At 39.3% G+C, this 17,534-nt stretch overlaps 1 protein-coding gene across 1 annotated transcript; it reads right to left on the minus strand.

Annotated features, from left to right (window-relative positions):
• Window positions 1-3,401: 3,401 nt before the first annotated feature.
• On the minus strand, window positions 3,402-5,232 carry LOC308115351 (uncharacterized protein). The gene is made up of 4 exons (XM_080472796.1): window positions 5,128-5,232; window positions 4,868-5,029; window positions 4,632-4,748; window positions 3,402-4,350 (listed from the first exon to the last, which is right to left on the minus strand). Exons 1-4 carry the CDS (start codon window positions 5,150-5,152, stop codon window positions 3,713-3,715), a joined length of 942 nt encoding a protein of 313 aa, XP_080328922.1. The 5' UTR covers window positions 5,153-5,232; the 3' UTR covers window positions 3,402-3,712.
• Window positions 5,233-17,534: the final 12,302 nt, after the last annotated feature.

Below are 17,534 nucleotides of genomic sequence, written 5' to 3' on the forward strand. Positions count from 1 at the left end.
TTATTACTTTCAATAATCTATTACTTATAGTAATTTAATGCTAATAACCAACCATAAATCCCAACAAAACTATGGAAGAAAACGTTACATGGTGATCCATGGCAGTGGTCCGTGATCGCTGATTTTGAGTTTGCTTGCTCAGCTTGGTCTTTTTTGTTCTTGTGAGCCATCCTACAGTTTCTTTTTTACATTCTGCCTAATGTTCTTCTTTTCTTGGGGTTGTGGATTATCCAGTTTTCCAACCTACATGTTAAATGTCCATATACTGCAGACAGGCTTTGGAGAGAATATCCTTCCTTCAATAGAGCTGAGCTTTCTAAGGAGATACTGCCTTTGACATTTTCTGGTGTTAGAAGAAAATTTCAGCCGATTGTCAAAGATTGTACCCAGATAATTTTTCTCCTCCACAAGCTCAACGCTCAAGAGGCATTCCATGGTTTGTGGTGGGGACAGCTGTAGACAGTGCCATCTGCTGGTTAGAAAAGATTGCTACCATCTCCTTGTTTGTTTTTTACATTCTGCTCCAGACAACAGTTGTCACACCACTCTACAAACCACAAAATCCTGGAGAACTGAGCCATGGGGTTGAGAAGGCTAAGGCAGTAAATACATGAGGTCTGTGTTGGGCTGTGTGGATCTGCAGTCATCTGTGTAGAGAATGAAGAGCAGTGGGGAGAGGACACTATCCTCTGGGGTGTTAGTGAAGGTGTGTTGTAGATCAGAGAAGGTGATGTTGACCCGCACTCTCTGTGATCTGTGAGTTAATAAGTCCAGTATCGCCACAGGATGAGTTGATCATCCAGGTGGGAGTACAAGGAGCGTTTATTAGCCAGGATGTGAGGCTGGAGGCCATTGAATGCCAAGGAGAAAACGGCAAACAGGAGTCAAGCTGAAGTGTGAGGACATTCCAGGTGATTGTGTAAAATGTCCAGAGTGAATTGGTATCATCAACGCCTGTGCTTGAACAAACTAGAGACGGTCAATCTGTGAGTTATTTTCTCCGATGATGTGTTGTTTAATAATTGTCTCAAAAGCCTTCATCATGAGGGAGGTGAGAGCCACAGGTCTGAAGTCACTGAGTACTTTGTTTGTACTTTTCCTGTGTATGGGAATGACTGTGGAGTGTTTCCACAATTGAGCAACTGCAAAATAAAGCAGACTAAATTGATGCAGTACAACCACCTTTCCTACCCTTCCTAATAGAAAATATGGAGATAAAATTTGGTGGGGACTCCATGCCCAGCCATGTTTGTAGTTTGTCTGATCTGAGGTCCGTTGGTGATCACAGTAGTCATGTCAAAGTATATAATGTAGACAGTAGGGGGAGCTAGAGGTATGGATGAGACTGGGGGACATGGCATTCAGTGATAGAAAGGGTCTAGAGATAAACACAAATCATCCGCAGCCATTTAAAAGGATAAAAACCTTGTTAAAATCCCTTTTGGTCAGCTCAGACTGTCCTGGAGAAGAGTAATTCAAACCCACATGGAGCATCAGCCTCTTAATAGAGGATGAGAATGAGCTCAGAAAGAAGTTTCTCCAAGATTACTAGGAATGTGGCTCCAGGGAGGCTGCAGGAATGATGGAGTCCCCAACTATTGTAGTAGCCGGGGTGAAAAGAAGACGAGAAGCTGATCAAGGTGAAGGTACTTCTGTACATATCGGCTCCAGAGGTCCAAGGTGTCCAGCATCACTTGTGATGGAGGTGAGCAGCGAGCAGATAGGAGATCCAAAGCTGCATCTCTATGTTCCGGGCAGTCATCGTCTTCTTTTCGTTCTCCCCCTTTCGTCAGATTTAACTGCGCGTTCTGTTTTGAATCCTCCTCGCCAATCGTAGTGTTCTTATTTCACATTAAACACCCCATAGTACATGTTCACAGTTGGCCGCTTTATTCCAGGTCCACAAGTAAAGAATAACTTACTCCCTAATACTTCATGGGGAACCACAACATGACTTGTTCTTCAGCACTATCGGTCAGTGTGTCAGGAGAGTGTTTGACAGGTGCCAGTTATTGGCACAATCACAGATGCTTCAACAGGAAGTGAAATAATAAAACTCACCATTTCAAGTTAAAACCAACGAGAACCACCAAGACATATAATGAAATAAGACGTGGATAAAAATGCTCATGAAATCATTCACAGACAACAAAGCCACCCCTCCACCATGCGACATCTGCGAGGTTTTTCATACTGAATAAGACGGTGAGTGACAGTGGCCCACAGTTTTCTAATGCAGAATCCTCAAAGCTGGCAAGACAGCGAGACTTCAAACACATTATATCTAGTCCTCATCATCTGTAGGGGAACGGTCATGCAGAGAGAGAGACGTACAAGTCCGAATTACACATTAATTCTAGTTAGGTTCCTTAATGTTATCAGCACCAGCATAACACAGAAACCCTTTGAAGGCACTTTCAGAAAACTCAAAAACTCTTGCAGTGACCTCAGTAACAGTAATGCACAGCGACATGCTCTTAGCGAATGAGTTGGCCTACTCCCTTCATCAACAACTACATAACTAATCTTGAAGGTGTAGGTAAAAAGACAGGCGGGATATGCTGAGCAACGTTGGCTCACGAAAATATTATAATAGTTTTCTGCTCTCCAATCTTTCACTATATTAGAAATTCGCTGGTAGCAAACCACAATTCAAATCAAGAAGCTTCAATTCGACATTAGATCTTGGTCTAAAATTTGTTGCAACCTATATTCCATTGTGTCCTTATCGAGAAAAGGCCTTGATCATGCCTTTTTGAAAGTGAGAAACAGAAAAAGGGGAAATCATATGAAATTGCAAAAGTAGCTTTATTGATTGATTGAGGAAATGACAGCAGCATATAGATGACTAAATCAAAACATTAAGAAAAGACGATTGAACTTGATTTGTACCCATTTGACGTAATTGGTAATGATTCGATTTTTTGGGGGGGAGAAGAGAAATCAGATAGTAAATGTGCTGTTACACAGTTCATCTGTTTAAAGTGTATTTCTGTTAATAAGTCTATTAGGAAGTGATTCTCTTATTGTGCTGTGGTCCCTTTAAGAAAGAACAGGAAGGGAGTGTTCCCTAGTGGTGTCACGTGACTTGTATTCAGAGAAAATAGCAGCATGGCTTGTAGTGTAATGTGGTTCGAATCAGTGGCATCTGCAATACGTCTCAAGCCTTTGATAGCATCTTGGGTATGTATTGATTGTGTAGTTCGTATGTTTATTCTTAGATGATTCTCTTTTAGAATGAATGTTTCATTTTGTGAGCTTTAATTGTGTGATTGATGGAAATGTGTTCAGCCTAGTAATGTAGCAATCTTTCAGAAGTGCACAGGCTTAAATACAAATATATACTTTTGCTCTTTGATAAGGTTAAAAAACTGTTAATTTGAGGTTAGAATACAATAAATACAGTAAGGATAAAAACGGATTTATTTCATGTGAATGTGTATATTTACATTGTGTATATGGACATATAAATACTGCACAAGGCTGATTATGTTTTTTGTGTGTTTTAGTTTCACACTTTTCTGCAACTTCAATAAACCTGTGGACAAGCGGACAACGTCTTCAGAGTCTTGGAGTTAGAAAAGAGTTTAGCTGCCTGTCAAGATATATACAGCACATATATTAAAGACAGAACAGTAAAAGAAAATTGATTAAAATGGAAAAGTGAGACTAATTACACACGGCAAGTTTCTGTAAAACTCCATAAGGATGTCTACTGTACAGATGTGGCGGGGTGGTGCAGCAGGTAACTGTAGTAGTGGGGCAGCAGATGATGGTGGTGGCCATGCAGCAGTCCTTGTAGTTGGTGGAAAATCAGTTGTTGTTGTTTGAAGAGCTGCAGGAGGTGCTGTTGCCCACAGAGAGAAGGGTGGATCTGATGGAGCAGCTGCTGCTGGTGGTTTACCAGCATGCATTGCTGGTAGAACATAGACAGTTGGTCATGGTGGTCGATTGGCAGTTCTTCCTGTTGGAGCACCAGTTGTTGGTGGTACTCAAGCAGCTGTAGATGCAGGTTGAAAAGCACCAGTTGATGTTGCTGGAGCGGCTCAAGGTTTATCTTGGCTGACAGTTGCTGTAGTTCCTGCAGCAGAGCTTTTATTTGTGCTAACAGTTCAGGTGACGGAGTGTAAACTGTTGTTGATTCAGTAACAGTAATCGTCGGCTCAGGAGTAGTTGTGGTTGTGGTTGTGGTTGGGGCAGGTGTAGTTGTTGTGGTAAACCAACAGGTTGGTGTAAAAATAACTGTTCCCACTTCTTCCATGAAAGGCAGATTTCTGATGTCATTAGCGATGTCACACACATTTGAAGTTCCACATCCAGCAACAGAGATCTGTCGGCGATCTTTCAAGACTGTGGATGAAAAGATTGAATTTGAGTCAAACAATTTCTTCATTAGTCATGCCAGACAAATATATGTCGATGATTAAAGTACGAAGAAAACAGATACAGAGTCTTCTGTATGTATAGAGAAAGAAAAAGTGTATTCATGATGACTTTGAAATATATATATCAATCTTTTTCCTGTTCAAAGGCATGCAGTGATTTTAAGTCCTTACACTCATGAAACAAGTTTAAACAGAAGTAAAAATGATTCAGAGATTTTTTTTTAAATGTACAATAAAAATACTCACTCTGTGACTGAAAGCAGGTGTCCTCCTCTCCTCTACAACTCACTACTGCGTCACACTGATCAGTGCTGGGATCACAACCATTGCATTGTATTCCATTTACTGCAGGAATAGCAGGGACTGAAACAAAAGAGATGAAACCACAGAGTGAATATTTAACCCTTATAACTTTAAAAGTATTTTGAAATATTTGTTGTTTGTTCTTTTCATCACAATTCTTCTGATCCAAATATACTTACAGCTTAGGGTCCTCAAGTTGCATTCATTCTCATCATCACAGCAATCAGCATTTGCAACTGTGTGTATCCCACCCAGGTTGGCTGCAATAGTCTGTGTGCCTGTGGTTGGACAAACAGCGGGACCTGCACAGTCCCTGTAGATTCTCTCTGTTCCATCGGTTTCTGTTGTCAAAAAAAGAGCATTGTGAATTTCATGGAACACATGTTGAATTTTTCAATAGTTCAGTGAAAAGGAAAAGATGATATGAAGAAAAGAATACCTGTGATGAAGGCATTCAAACACATTTCTCCAGGCGCACATTCAACTGTCTCTCCGAAAGCACAGCTCAGATCATTGACATCTGTGCATACGTGACACTGGATTTCTCCATCTGTAATGGGAACAAACAAAGAAAAATAATATTTTATGAAAAGAAATGTGTGAACGGTGAAATGTCTGAAGATCCTGAATGTCTGAAGCCTTTGTCAGAATATCATTTAGATTTAACATTGAGCTTTAATCCTGGTTTATACATATGTACATAACTACTTCAACAGTTTTAGTTTAGTTTTTTGTTCTTGAATTCCTATCTCCAGAGGTTTTTCCCTGTGCTGTCACATTTCAATATCTCTCAGAGGAATTAATAACTAATTATGTTTCATCTATTATTTTGATCCGTCATTCATTCCAGAAATCAAAGTAAAACTTAACAGCTTCAGCAGATTTACTAATGGATACATGTTATAATATTATTATTATCATTAAACGTTCTTTTACAATTTCTAAATTGTATTTCCGTGTTAATAATAAATGAACTTGTGTTGTACCTGCATAAGTTGTATTGTAAAATAAGTTTGGTGGAGAATGCCCACAGGAGAGCGAAAGAGAGGATCAGCTTCATCATGATGATCAGGAGTTTTCAGGAGTCTTCCTGAAGGCTGGATCTGTCTCTGCTGAGCATCACTTGCCTTTTTATATTGTTCAGGTGTTCAAGTACTTGATGAAAAATGTGTGCGTAACAACCTTAATTACTGGGTGTGTTGTCCATTCTTACAGGATGATCTTTAAGACATTCCTGATTTGATTCTTGTGAACAATCACCATACCCTTTTTATTTATTTGAAATGTTTCTCAGCTGGAAACACTGACGGCATGCCTCTCTGTTGAAATTAGTTGGTTGGCTTTGTGTGCACTTTGGACAATGAACTGTCAAACTCCCTTTATATTTTCTTTTGGACAATTGAATTGTTGTGTGTCAGTTGTGAAACCATGCACACTGTTCTCCAGTTATGGAAATGAAGAGTTTCCATTATGTCGATGAATATTTAAATGCTCCCTGAATCTTGAAATAGCATCACATTGATCTGTCGCCAGCTATGGAATCACAGGAGTGCCAAAATTAAAAGGAAATAAATGTGGAAATATAAAGACAATCAACAATACAAAACATATACAAAGGCAGTCATGTTCTTTTTCTATCTTGTCTTTGCTTATTCCATTTTGTCAATGCTTCTCCTGTTTTGTCTTTGTCTTTTCCATTTGCTTTTTGTCATTGCATTTACTCGATGAGTCAAGCCGTCTGGAAAAGACAAAAGCAATACAATGCAAATCAGCAAGGGCTGTTCGCGGGTCTTTCTGTTCAGCGTGACTAGTCGATACCTGATCACACCATTCCTGCTTGAAAGACGTCATGTTGAGCAAATTTTGTTCATGCCAATAGATGGCACTGTTGCATTAAGTATAAGTTTGAAGTATTTAATTTATTTTTCCTTTAACACATTTCTTATTTCTTGTACAATATTGTAAATGTCATTTCTTTGTTTCGGTAACAAAAGTATTTAGTTTGATTAGGAAATCCACTGGCTATGTTGGTTTTTGGTGTAATGTGGGCGTGTCCACTCGTCGTATTTATATTTCCGGGTTTGTCGGAGTCCGGATTGTCCCTCCTAACGCCTTATCTATCGACTTTACCTTAACCCCGTAACCCCTTAGAAACCTTATACATATCATTAATATACAAAATAAAAAGTTTGGGACCCAATACTGACCCCTGGGGGACGCCACAAACAATCTCTAGACATGATGAGGAATAGTCACCCACCTTTACAAACTGCTGTCTCCCACTTAAATAACTTTTGACCCAATCAAGCACTATTCCCCGGACACCATGTCTTTCCAGCTTATTGATTAATATGTTGTGGTTGATTGTGTCAAATGCTTTCTTCAGGTCTATGAACACCCCTGCAGCATATTTCTTGTGGTCTATAGCATTGGTGATTAGTTCTATTGCTTCAGTTATTGCCAGTGTTGTTGATCTATTTGATCTAAATCCATACTGATTCTCTGCAAGTATGTTGTGTTTTTCTAAGAATGAGTCCAATCTGTTGTTAAAGAGTTTTTCCAGTATTTTTGAGAATTGTGGTAATAATGAGACCGGTCTATAGTTAGTGAAATGATGCTTGTTCCCAGTTTTATATAGAGGTATGACCTTGGCTATTTTCATTTTATTTGGAAATGAACCAGTTTGAAATGAAACATTACATATGTATGTTAATGGTTTGGAGATGCCTTCTATTACCCTTTTCACTAGTGACATATCAATATCATTACAATCTGTAGATTTTTTATTCTTGCTTTTAGTGACAATATCCAATATTTCCTGTTCTGTCACAGCTTTAAGAAACAAAGAACAAGGATTTCTTTCTGGTATATGCTCTCCATAACTCCCAGTATCAGGGATCTGTTCTGCTAGTTCAGGTCCAACGTTTACAAAGAATTCATTAAATCTGTCAACTACTTCATTCATGTCATAATTTTCCACATTCTTATCAATAAAATACTTAGGTAGACTATTGTGTGTATTACTGTTTCTTATAATATTATTTAGTATCTTCCACGTTCCTTTAATGTTGTTTTTATTATCCTCTAATATTCTTTTATAATAATCTTTCTTACTCACTCTTATAATATTAGTTAACTTATTTTTATATTTTTTATATTTTTTGTTCTGCCTCTATAGTTCTCTGTCTAATGAAATCTCTGTAAAGTGTATTCTTCTTTTTACATGCATTTTGTAATCCTGTTGATATCCACGGATTACTATTAGATGCTAGTTTTTTGTTGTATTTCTTAATTGGGCAGTGTTTATCATATAATAAGGTAAATATTTTTAAGAATTCATTATATATATGGTCAACATTGTTATCATTATATATTGCATCCCAACTCTGTTCCAACAGTCCATTTCTTAGTGCGTTTATGGATTCCTCTGTCTTTGCTCGTCTGTATTCTGTTTTTTTGTCTATTTGTTTTCCAAGGTTTGTATTATTAACTGTAAATACTGGGAGATGGTCACTAATGTCATTAATCAGTAATCCACTAATTGCCTTATTATCAATGTCATTTGTGAATATGTTATCAATGAGAGTAGCAGAACTAGATGTAATCCTACTGGGTCTGGTGATTCTCGGAAAATAGCTCATACTGTACATCGTATCGATAAAGTCATTTGTAGGTTTATGGTTGCTGGCATTTAAAAGGTCAATGTTCCAATCTGCACATATAAAAACTGTTTTGCTATCGATATTTGAAAACATACTTTCCATCCATTCACTGAAGGTTCCGATGCTAGAATCTGGTGTTCTATATATACAGCTCACAATAATATTTTTCGTATTTTTCTTGCAAATTTCAATTGACAAGCATTCCAGAACATTATCCACCACAGTTGTCATTCCCTCTAGAACCTTGAAATCTAATGTTTTATCTATATATAAAGCCACTCCTCCACCACCTTTGTTTTCTCTGTTTTTATATACGAATTCATAACCCTCCATTTCAAAGTTTATTCCTCTTTCAATATTCATCCATGTTTCTGATATTGCAATGCTATTGAAAGGTTGTGAAAAAGTATTCAGATAGTCCTTAATTTTTTTGAAATTTGCATATAAGCTTCTACTGTTAAAATGAATAATTGATAATTTACCCATAGATTTGACATCCTGGTTGTATTGATCTTCTGTATAGTAGCAGCAATTATTGTTAATGGTGGAGAAAAAGTTATTGTCCGGGTCTAGATCCTGTTCCACGTCCAGAATGTTGTAATCGGTGTACTCAAAAGTTTTCAGCTCCAGTTCTTGGTAGTCACGTATCCTCTGTGCGATGTGGTTCATGTCCCCAGGTGTACAGTTAGTTCTGTCAGTGCGTGAAGCCATGTTTGAGTTTTGTTTGTTACCTCCATGTCCAATCCAGTCTTAATCCAGTCCATGCCATGATGATGCAGTATAATCCAGAGACATTCATTGGTATTTGTCTAGTTCAGTGACGCTGCGTATGCAGATCACTCTGGCTTCCTCGGGGGTCCCGTTCAGTTTTATGAATATTTTGCAATTTGAAGTCCATGTGTTTTGTATTTTTCTCTGTTTTTTGAGTTGTCGTGCTTTCCAGGCTATATCAGAATTATGTTTGGAGAGGTGCTCATTCATGAAAACATTGGTTCCCTTCAACTTCCTTCCTTGTTTCAGCAGGGCCATTTTGTATTTTCTGTTTGTGAACCAGAGTATTACCGCTGGATTCTCACTGGCGTTTCTCCTGGTCAGAGGGTGGCAGGCCTCGATGTTATTACAGTCCAACTCGATCCCCTTGGACCGTAGAAACCCAGCCACTTGCTTCTCCGTGGAGCTAACATCCAGCTCACCGGGCTCCCCCCCCCTCGCTCTCCGGGGTCACCGCCCGCGCGTATGACCGGGGTTTGATTTTGAGCCCGGTGACGATCACGTCATTCACCATGGTGTACTGTTCCAGGTCCGCGACTCTGCTTTCCAGATGCTGAATGCGTTTATCCTTCTCAGCATTCTGTATTCGAAGTTGCATTACTTCTCCGACCAGATCCATGATGCTCTTCTGCTGTTTCCTAACAGCAGAAAGTTCCTCCGTGATGAAGTTGAGAGCCTGTTTTATCTCCTCAACTTCCTCCATTGACGGTGCTTTCCTCGGGGGCATTTTGCTGTCTTCACCGCTGACACCCGGATCCAGGCAAAAAGCGAGCCACTCCGGGTTGTCAGAACTCGTCTTGGTGGCGATTTCAAAAAGTTCCCACGCTGTCAAACACCGAGCTGTCAGGCCGCAATGCACTCACGCTGTACGAAGCGAGGGAAGCAGATCTCGGATCCGTACCACAGACGATCAAAGTGACTGATCATCAAGATCCCGGTTTCGGATCAAAAGAGACCGTTTTAGTTGCCATTTCCCTCAGCAGGGCCAACTAATTGCATATAATAATAGAAAATTATAGTTATCGTGACAAGAACAGGTGTGGCAAGAGTCAAAAATAAAACTGGGCAACAATGTTTAATTGACTTTCTGTCGAGCCAGACTCAGAGGTGGATAACTCTCTTCCTCTTCCTCACTGTAGTGACCAGGGCTGAACACACAGTTCTCGTGTTGCTTTTCAAAAAAAACAAAAAAAAAATGGAATGCATTCCTTCTTTTTTATAAAAGGATGACTGAAATTACAAAATATCACAAGGGGTAATGATAAACTTCATAAACCTTTTTTTTTGCCTTGATTTTCCACTTTTCAACCGGCAACTTATTGGCCAATTTAAGTAATTTTACGTCACCACACGTCAACGCGCTGTACCCAATTTGACACAAAGAGCCTGGGAAGTGGGTAGAAAGGATTTGTGTTACTATAACTACATTGAATCAAACAAGTTAAATAATCATGTCTCAGAGTTAATGCATTGATGGCAAGTACTCTGAATCAAGCAGATACTGATAATTCAAGGGTGCAGGTAACTATTTGAGATGTTTCTCTTACCCAACATCATAGCACAAGCTTGCAATTGAAGACACACTATCAGGAAGGTAAATTAATTGTTGAACGGTATGTGCCGACAAGTTCAGAACTGATTGTCCCTATTGGGCACAAAGTATACCACCTAACAGTAACACAGTGGCACGCATTTGGTGTCTCCTGCCGTCATATACAATTAGAGATACAAAGGTTGTGGTCCCAGACTCAAAAGAGATGGGGAGTGTATCTAAGGTCATACTGTAACTGTGGTTCTGCCTTTCCTGGGAGAAGTGAGTGCAGTTCTTAGTACACCAACCTGCTATCCTTTTACCACAAAAACCATACCTGCCCCAACTACTGCTGAGATGACAACAAGTTCGGCACCACCACATAATCTGTTAATCCCAATAAAAAACTTGTTGCGTCAACTACAATGGCTGTCAGCCCAGATACAACAAGAGATGCTCCATCAGCAACATTGGTTGGTTTTCCAACTGCATCTACATCTGCTTGACTTCCACCAACAACTGGTGCTGCAACAGGAAGACCTACCTATTGACCACCACCACCACCAACTGCCATTGTACTACCAGCAATGCTTGCTGGGAAGCAACCACCAGCTGCTGCTCCATCGGCTCCATCTTTCTCTCTGCGGGCAATCGCACCGGCTGCAGCTCTTCAAACAACAAAAACTGGTTCTCCACCAGGTACAAGTGCTGTTGTACAACCACCACCATCACCTGAAAATCAGCTGTCAACATCCCCACAGGCACAATCAACCAGAACGTCTCACTTCCACACAACTACTGCAACTAAATTAGCTTTCTTTGAAATATTGGCACTTAGATTAGGATGGTGGTTCTCTTTGCATTTATTTTCAGCTTTAATTGGGTGATTTTTCTCTCTTCAACCAATTGTTTTATATCAATATAATTTACCTCATGGTGAAGACAAATCAGTTTCATATATTTAGTTGATTGGGTTAGTTTTTTGTGTAAGACGTGTGTAATCCGGTTTAAAGTTTGCCTGGTCATTAAATAAAATGGCTTCTGTAAAAACTAATGTGATTCAGAAGTTTTCTGCTTTTGATTTTCCATAATGCCAGAGAGGAGGTCTGTTCTCGGGCCAGGCAAAATCTTCCTGCACAATGCATACTACTTTACACTACTCTTGAACTCCATACTACAACAACGCTGTCTTGTTCTCGTCTTTTCTTTATCTTCTTGAACACTTGCAACTCCTCAATGAGCATTCATTTCTTGTTCATCCTGCTTTTGCTTTGCCAGGTTTTCATTAACATACTGTATATTCCAGTGCTCATAAACTTAAAAAGTGGTGCATCACATCAACCTAACACGTTCTATTATCAAACTGGTCAACATTTGTTGATTTTGCTTTGGTATCCATGGGGGAGGCTGATATGTGCCTCCCCCATATCAGTGATATGATCAGTGTTCTTTCTGTTGAAGAGTTGAACAGCATGTGAATCGGCGAGGGGGACCATCCTCACCTCAGTGGTCCCTGGCTACTCCCTCATCGTAGATACAAGATGCAGTGTTTGGAGCCCAGCTGAGTAACGATAAGATCATTGATACAAGAGTCCTTCATCACTTGTCAATTCTGCTTATATATATGTCCATATATGTTTCCTGTTGCATCCGAGGCATTGGTATAATCAGTATGCCACAAATTCACAATTAATAAGGACTTGTCAAGATCTACCAAATAAATTTGAAGGTCAATCCAATTGAATACCAAGTTGCATTGAAATTCGACAAGCTTGCTATTAATAATAGTTTGTTTGCACTATTGTTTGCGTTGTAAAGAATATCACATCTAGTTCACATAAAGTTGATATTCTTTCTCATTAATGCTATTACCCTTCAAAGTTGTACCTTTTACTAGTTTATTACCTGATTTTGCCCTTGGAGGTGAAGCAAAAATACAAGTTTACACGTTTAAGAAGTTGAACAAGAACAGCAACAACAAAAACAAAAACAGTCACAACAGAGTAGAGACGAAATACTGCGTGTGTGTCTATGTGCAATAACAAGAATGACTTGGGTTTCATGCTTTCATTTCTCAGTGCTGCAAGTTAAACGAGCTTCACATTCCAAAAGACTATTGAAGCAAAATATGAATCACTCACAATTTGCACTCCCTCCTTTTGTCCCTCATTGCCGTGGAGCAGGATTGTTGTGCTGCTGTTGTTTGTGTCACCGTGATAGCAGCACCTGCTTATGAAGTCTTTGATTGATTCAAAATATTGTTGTGAGAGTACTGTCGGAAACCAGCAGGAGAAATCACATGACTCCAATATTAACTTCTTTTCATTGGCTTCCTCTGAAATCTGGAAAGAAATTTCAAATTTCAAAAGTATATATACTTTTAACTTAGTTTTCAACAACCAAGCTCCAACACATCTTAAAGAGCTATTACTTAGTCCCATATTACCCAGATCACTTTCAGCTCTGCTAGGTTATTTTTTGGTTCCGAAAAAGGTTCCGAGGTTTTCTAAAAGTTGATGAAGAGGCGGTGCTTTTAGTTATCAGGCTCCTCTCATGTCAAACCAGTTAGCAGTTTCAGTGAGACAAACACAGTGTCTACTTTGATGGTCAGATATTTCTGTTGAATAATGCTTTAATTGTTTTGTTTTCAGTCCTCTTTCAGCATGTCTTTGTATCTAGCATATGAGGAAATACAAGAAACATGAAAGACCAGTTGTGATCATGGTTTTAGGGAGTGAGCCGTCCAGCCGTCAAAAATGTGTGGATGTGTTGTTAAAAACCGCCTAAAAAATGTGTATAATGGCCATCACTACTTGTCAATGTCTAATTGAGTCTAAAGCTGAAACTTCTGCACTGCGCATGCGTGTTCCAGTTTGCTCATGACTATCAGTCATATTTTAATCATATTTAGCTTGCAACATCGCTACTGTACGAGCGCCGCAGCTCGTTAAAATGTCAAGGCTTTTACATGATGCACCTGAACGCATCACGAACAGTTGTCATCTCCTGTAGTTAATACCAGACCAACATCGCGCTCGGACAAAAACTTTCTTTTATTACTGAAAAAGTTCAGAGAAATGTATTTGTGAAAGCACTGGAGGCCAGAAATAAACTGCAGTTGAAAAGTTTAAACGCTGCATCACAGACGTGTGGCTGCTGTGAGGGGGCGTGGCCTGCGAGTTCGGCAGCTTCTTATCGGAGTATGAACAGTCCTGCCGAAAAAGCTTTTTTTTCAGCAGCTGGCTGACGTCACTGACGAATTTTCTTCTTGTTCTTATGGGTTCAAAAAGGGAGTATGCAGGGGCCTTCAAGGCTTCACTCAGATGGCCGTCTGACCTGTTGTTTGCCCGACACATACCCGCATTGTTCACAACCCCGCCTAAATGTTACCGTACGTGTGCGGTGGGACCGCGCAAACAGAGTCGGGCTTTTGTGCGCTTTGCCGTACTGTACCCTCCCGCCTCGCCCCGCTCTGGCGTGGGACCATGGCTATATTCTACCCTGCTGTTGAAATGGGGAAAGGGAGCATATTATCTCTACATTCTTGGAAGGAATGGTGTTTGCTAGTGGTTGAGAGACAACGGGAGGGTCAACACGCCTATTCTCATCAGATGTGAAGGATCCTCCTCAACACAATCTTCTGTGTCAGACATTTTCTCCTCTATGTCACTTTCACAGCCAAAGAGCTGTTCCAAATCCTTGTGGACAGTAAACCTTTTCCCAATGGACATTTTCAGGTGAGAGAGAGAAAGCAGTGCAGATTGCAGCACACACAGATCACAATGAGGAAGGATTTGAATAGAGAGCTGTCAGGCAAGCTTTGATGTGTTTGCACCGCCCTTATTTTGCATGAACTACCAATGTTGTTGCGGGAATACCTCACCCTGTATCAAAAGTATCAGCTCTGCACCTGCAGGTGTGGGAATGTTCGGTCACACAGACAGACCAACAAGCTTTACACAGCAAAAACAGTTTGGGGTCAAATTGACCCCAGTGGAACACCAATACGTGTAATATGTGTTCAGTGAATTGGAAGAAATGTCATCATGATAATTTTATGCTTAATCAGTTAAAAGTCATGAAATATGAAGCAAATAAAATAAATTCAGCTATTTTATTTTGGAATTTTAATCATTTATTTGTGAATGATAAAAACTGAATGTCTTCAAATGGACCCCATCGAAGGGTTAAAGCTTTGATGAATGTATATTATTATATTTCGTATATTTCTATGTAACGACCATTAAGAAACACATGATTGATTAAAACCACTGAACTGTCTTAAAGAAAAAGTTCTAGAAGAAAAATCAAAATTGAAATCCAAAAGTTCACCACAGTCATTATGCATGTTGATGATCTCTAAATGATTTAAAGGAGAGCAGAATATATCTAATTTTCAGCTGTGGTAGAGCCCTTATGGTCACAGTAGTTCTGCAGGTGACTGGCGTAGTGGGGCAGCAGGTTATAGTGGTGGCTCTGGAGTAGTTCTTGGAGTTGGTGGATGACCTGTTGTTCTTTCTGGAAGAGCCCCAAAAGGTTCTGTTGCCCACAAAGAGAAAGGTGGAGCTGATGCAGGAGCACCTTGTGGTTGTTTACAAGCAGGTATTGCTGGTAGTGAAGTGGAATTTGCTGGTGGTAGTCACTTGGCAGTTCTTCTTGTTGTTCCAGCAGCTTGTTTTGGTCACCAAGCAGCTTTAGATGCAGGTTGAAAAGCACTAGTTGTTGTTGCTGGAGCAGCTCAAGGTTTATCTTGGCTGACAGTTGCTGTAGTTCCTGTAGCAGAGCTTTGATTTGTGCTAACAGTTCAGGTGACGGAGTGTAAACTGTTGTTGCCTCAGTAACAGTAGTTGTCGGCTCAGGAGTGGTTGTGGTTGTGGTTGTAGTCGGCTCAGGAGTGGTTGTAGTGGGCTCGGGAGTGGTTGTAGTTGTGGTTGGGGCAGGTGTAGTTGTTGTGGTAAAAAGGAAACAGGTTGCTGTAAAAATAACTGTTCCCACTTCTTCCAGGAAAGGCAGATTTCTGATGTCATTAGCGATGTCACACACATTTGAAGTTCCACATCCATTAACACGGATCTGTTGGCCATCTTTCAAGACTGTGGATGAAAAGATTGAATTTGAGTCAAACAATTTCTTCATTAGTCATGACAGACAAATTTATGTCGATGATTAAAGTACGAAGAAAACAGATTCAGAGTCTTCTGTATGTATAGAGAAAGAAAAAGTGTATTCATGATAACTTTGAAATATATATATCAATCTTTCTCCTTTCTCTTTCAACTGTCTCTCCGAAAGCACAGCTCAGATCATTGACATCTGTACATACGTCACACTCGATTTCTCCAGCTGTAATGGGAACAAACAAAGAAAAATAATATTTTATGAAAAGAAATGTGTGAACGGTGAAATGTCTGAAGATCTTGAATGTCTGAAGTCTTTGTCAGAATATCATTTAGATTTAACATTGAGCTTTAATCCTGGTTTATACATATGTACATAACTACTTTCACAGTTTTAGTTTAGTTTTTTGTTCTTGAATTCCTATCTCCAGAGGTTTTTCCCTGTGCTGTCACATTTCAATATCTCTCAGAGGAATTAATAACTAATTATGTTTCATCTATTATTTTGATCCGTCATTCATTCCAGAAATCAAAGTAAAACTTAACAGCTTCAGCAGATTTACTAATGGATACATGTTATAATATTATTATTATCATTAAACTTTCTTTTACAATTTCTAAATTGTATTTCCGTGTTAATAATAAATGAACTTGTGTTGTACCTGCATAAGTTGTATTGTAAAATATGTTTGGTGGAGAATGCCCACAGGAGAGTGAAAGAGAGGATCAGCTTCATCATGATGATCAGGAGTTTTCAGGAGTCTTCCTGAAGGCTGGATCTGTCTCTGCTGAGCATCACTTGCCTTTTTATATTGTTCAGGTGTTCAAGTACTTGATGAAAAATGTGTGCGTGACAACCTTAATAACTGGGTGTGTTGTCCATTCTTACAGGATGATCTTTAAGACACTCCCGATTTGATGCTTGTGAACAATCACCATACCCTTTTTATTTATTTGAAATGTTTCTCAGCTGGAAACACTGACGGCATGCCTCTCTGTTGAAATTAGTTGGTTGGCTTTGTGTGCACTTTGGACAATGAACTGTCAAACTCCCTTTATATTTTTTTTTGGACAATTGAATTGTTGTGTGTCAGCTGTGAAACCATGCACACTGTTCTCAAGTTATGGAAATGAAGAGTTTCCATTATGTCGATGAATATTTAAACGCTCCCTGAATCTTGAAATAGCATCACATTGATCTGTCGCCAGCTATGGAATCACAGGAGTGCCAAAATTAAAAGGAAATAAATGTGGAAATATAAAGACAATCAACAATACAAAACATATACAAAGGCAGTCATGTTTTTTTTTTCTATCTTGTCTTTGCTTATTCCATTTTGTCAATGCTTCTCCTGTTTTGTCTTTGTCTTTTCCATTTGCTTTTTGTCATTGCATTTACTCGATGAGTCAAGCCGTCTGGAAAAGACAAAAGCAATACAATGCAAATCAGCAAGGGCTGTTCGCGGGTCTTTCTGTTCAGCGTGACTAGTCGATACCTGATCACACCATTCCTGCTTGAAAGACGTCATGTTGAGCAAATTTTGTTCATGCCAATAGATGGCAATGTTGCATTAAGTATAAGTTTGAAGTATTTAATTTATTTTTCCTTTAACACGTTTCTTATTTCTTGTACAATAATGTAAATGTCATTTCTTTGTTTCGGTAACAAAAGTATTTAGTTTGATTAGGAAATCCGCTGGCTATGTTGGTTTTTGGTGTAATGTGGTCGTGTCCACTCGTCGTATTTATATTTCCGGGTTTGTCG

This window comes from Lipophrys pholis (genome assembly GCF_963383615.2).
Source record: "Lipophrys pholis genome assembly, chromosome: 10".
Lineage (NCBI taxonomy): Eukaryota > Metazoa > Chordata > Actinopteri > Blenniiformes > Blenniidae > Lipophrys > Lipophrys pholis.

Excerpts from the sequence above, each read along its gene's own strand:
- LOC308115351 (XM_080472796.1), bottom strand. The coding sequence starts at position 5,152 with ATGTGTTTGAATGCCTTCATCACAG. Across the intron at positions 4,749-4,867 it reads CAACTTGAGGACCCTAAGCT|TCCCTGCTATTCCTGCAGTA; the intron begins GTAAGTATATTT and ends CTTTTGTTTCAG. Across the intron at positions 4,351-4,631 it reads CACCTGCTTTCAGTCACAGA|TCTTGAAAGATCGCCGACAG; the intron begins GTGAGTATTTTT and ends TTTCATCCACAG.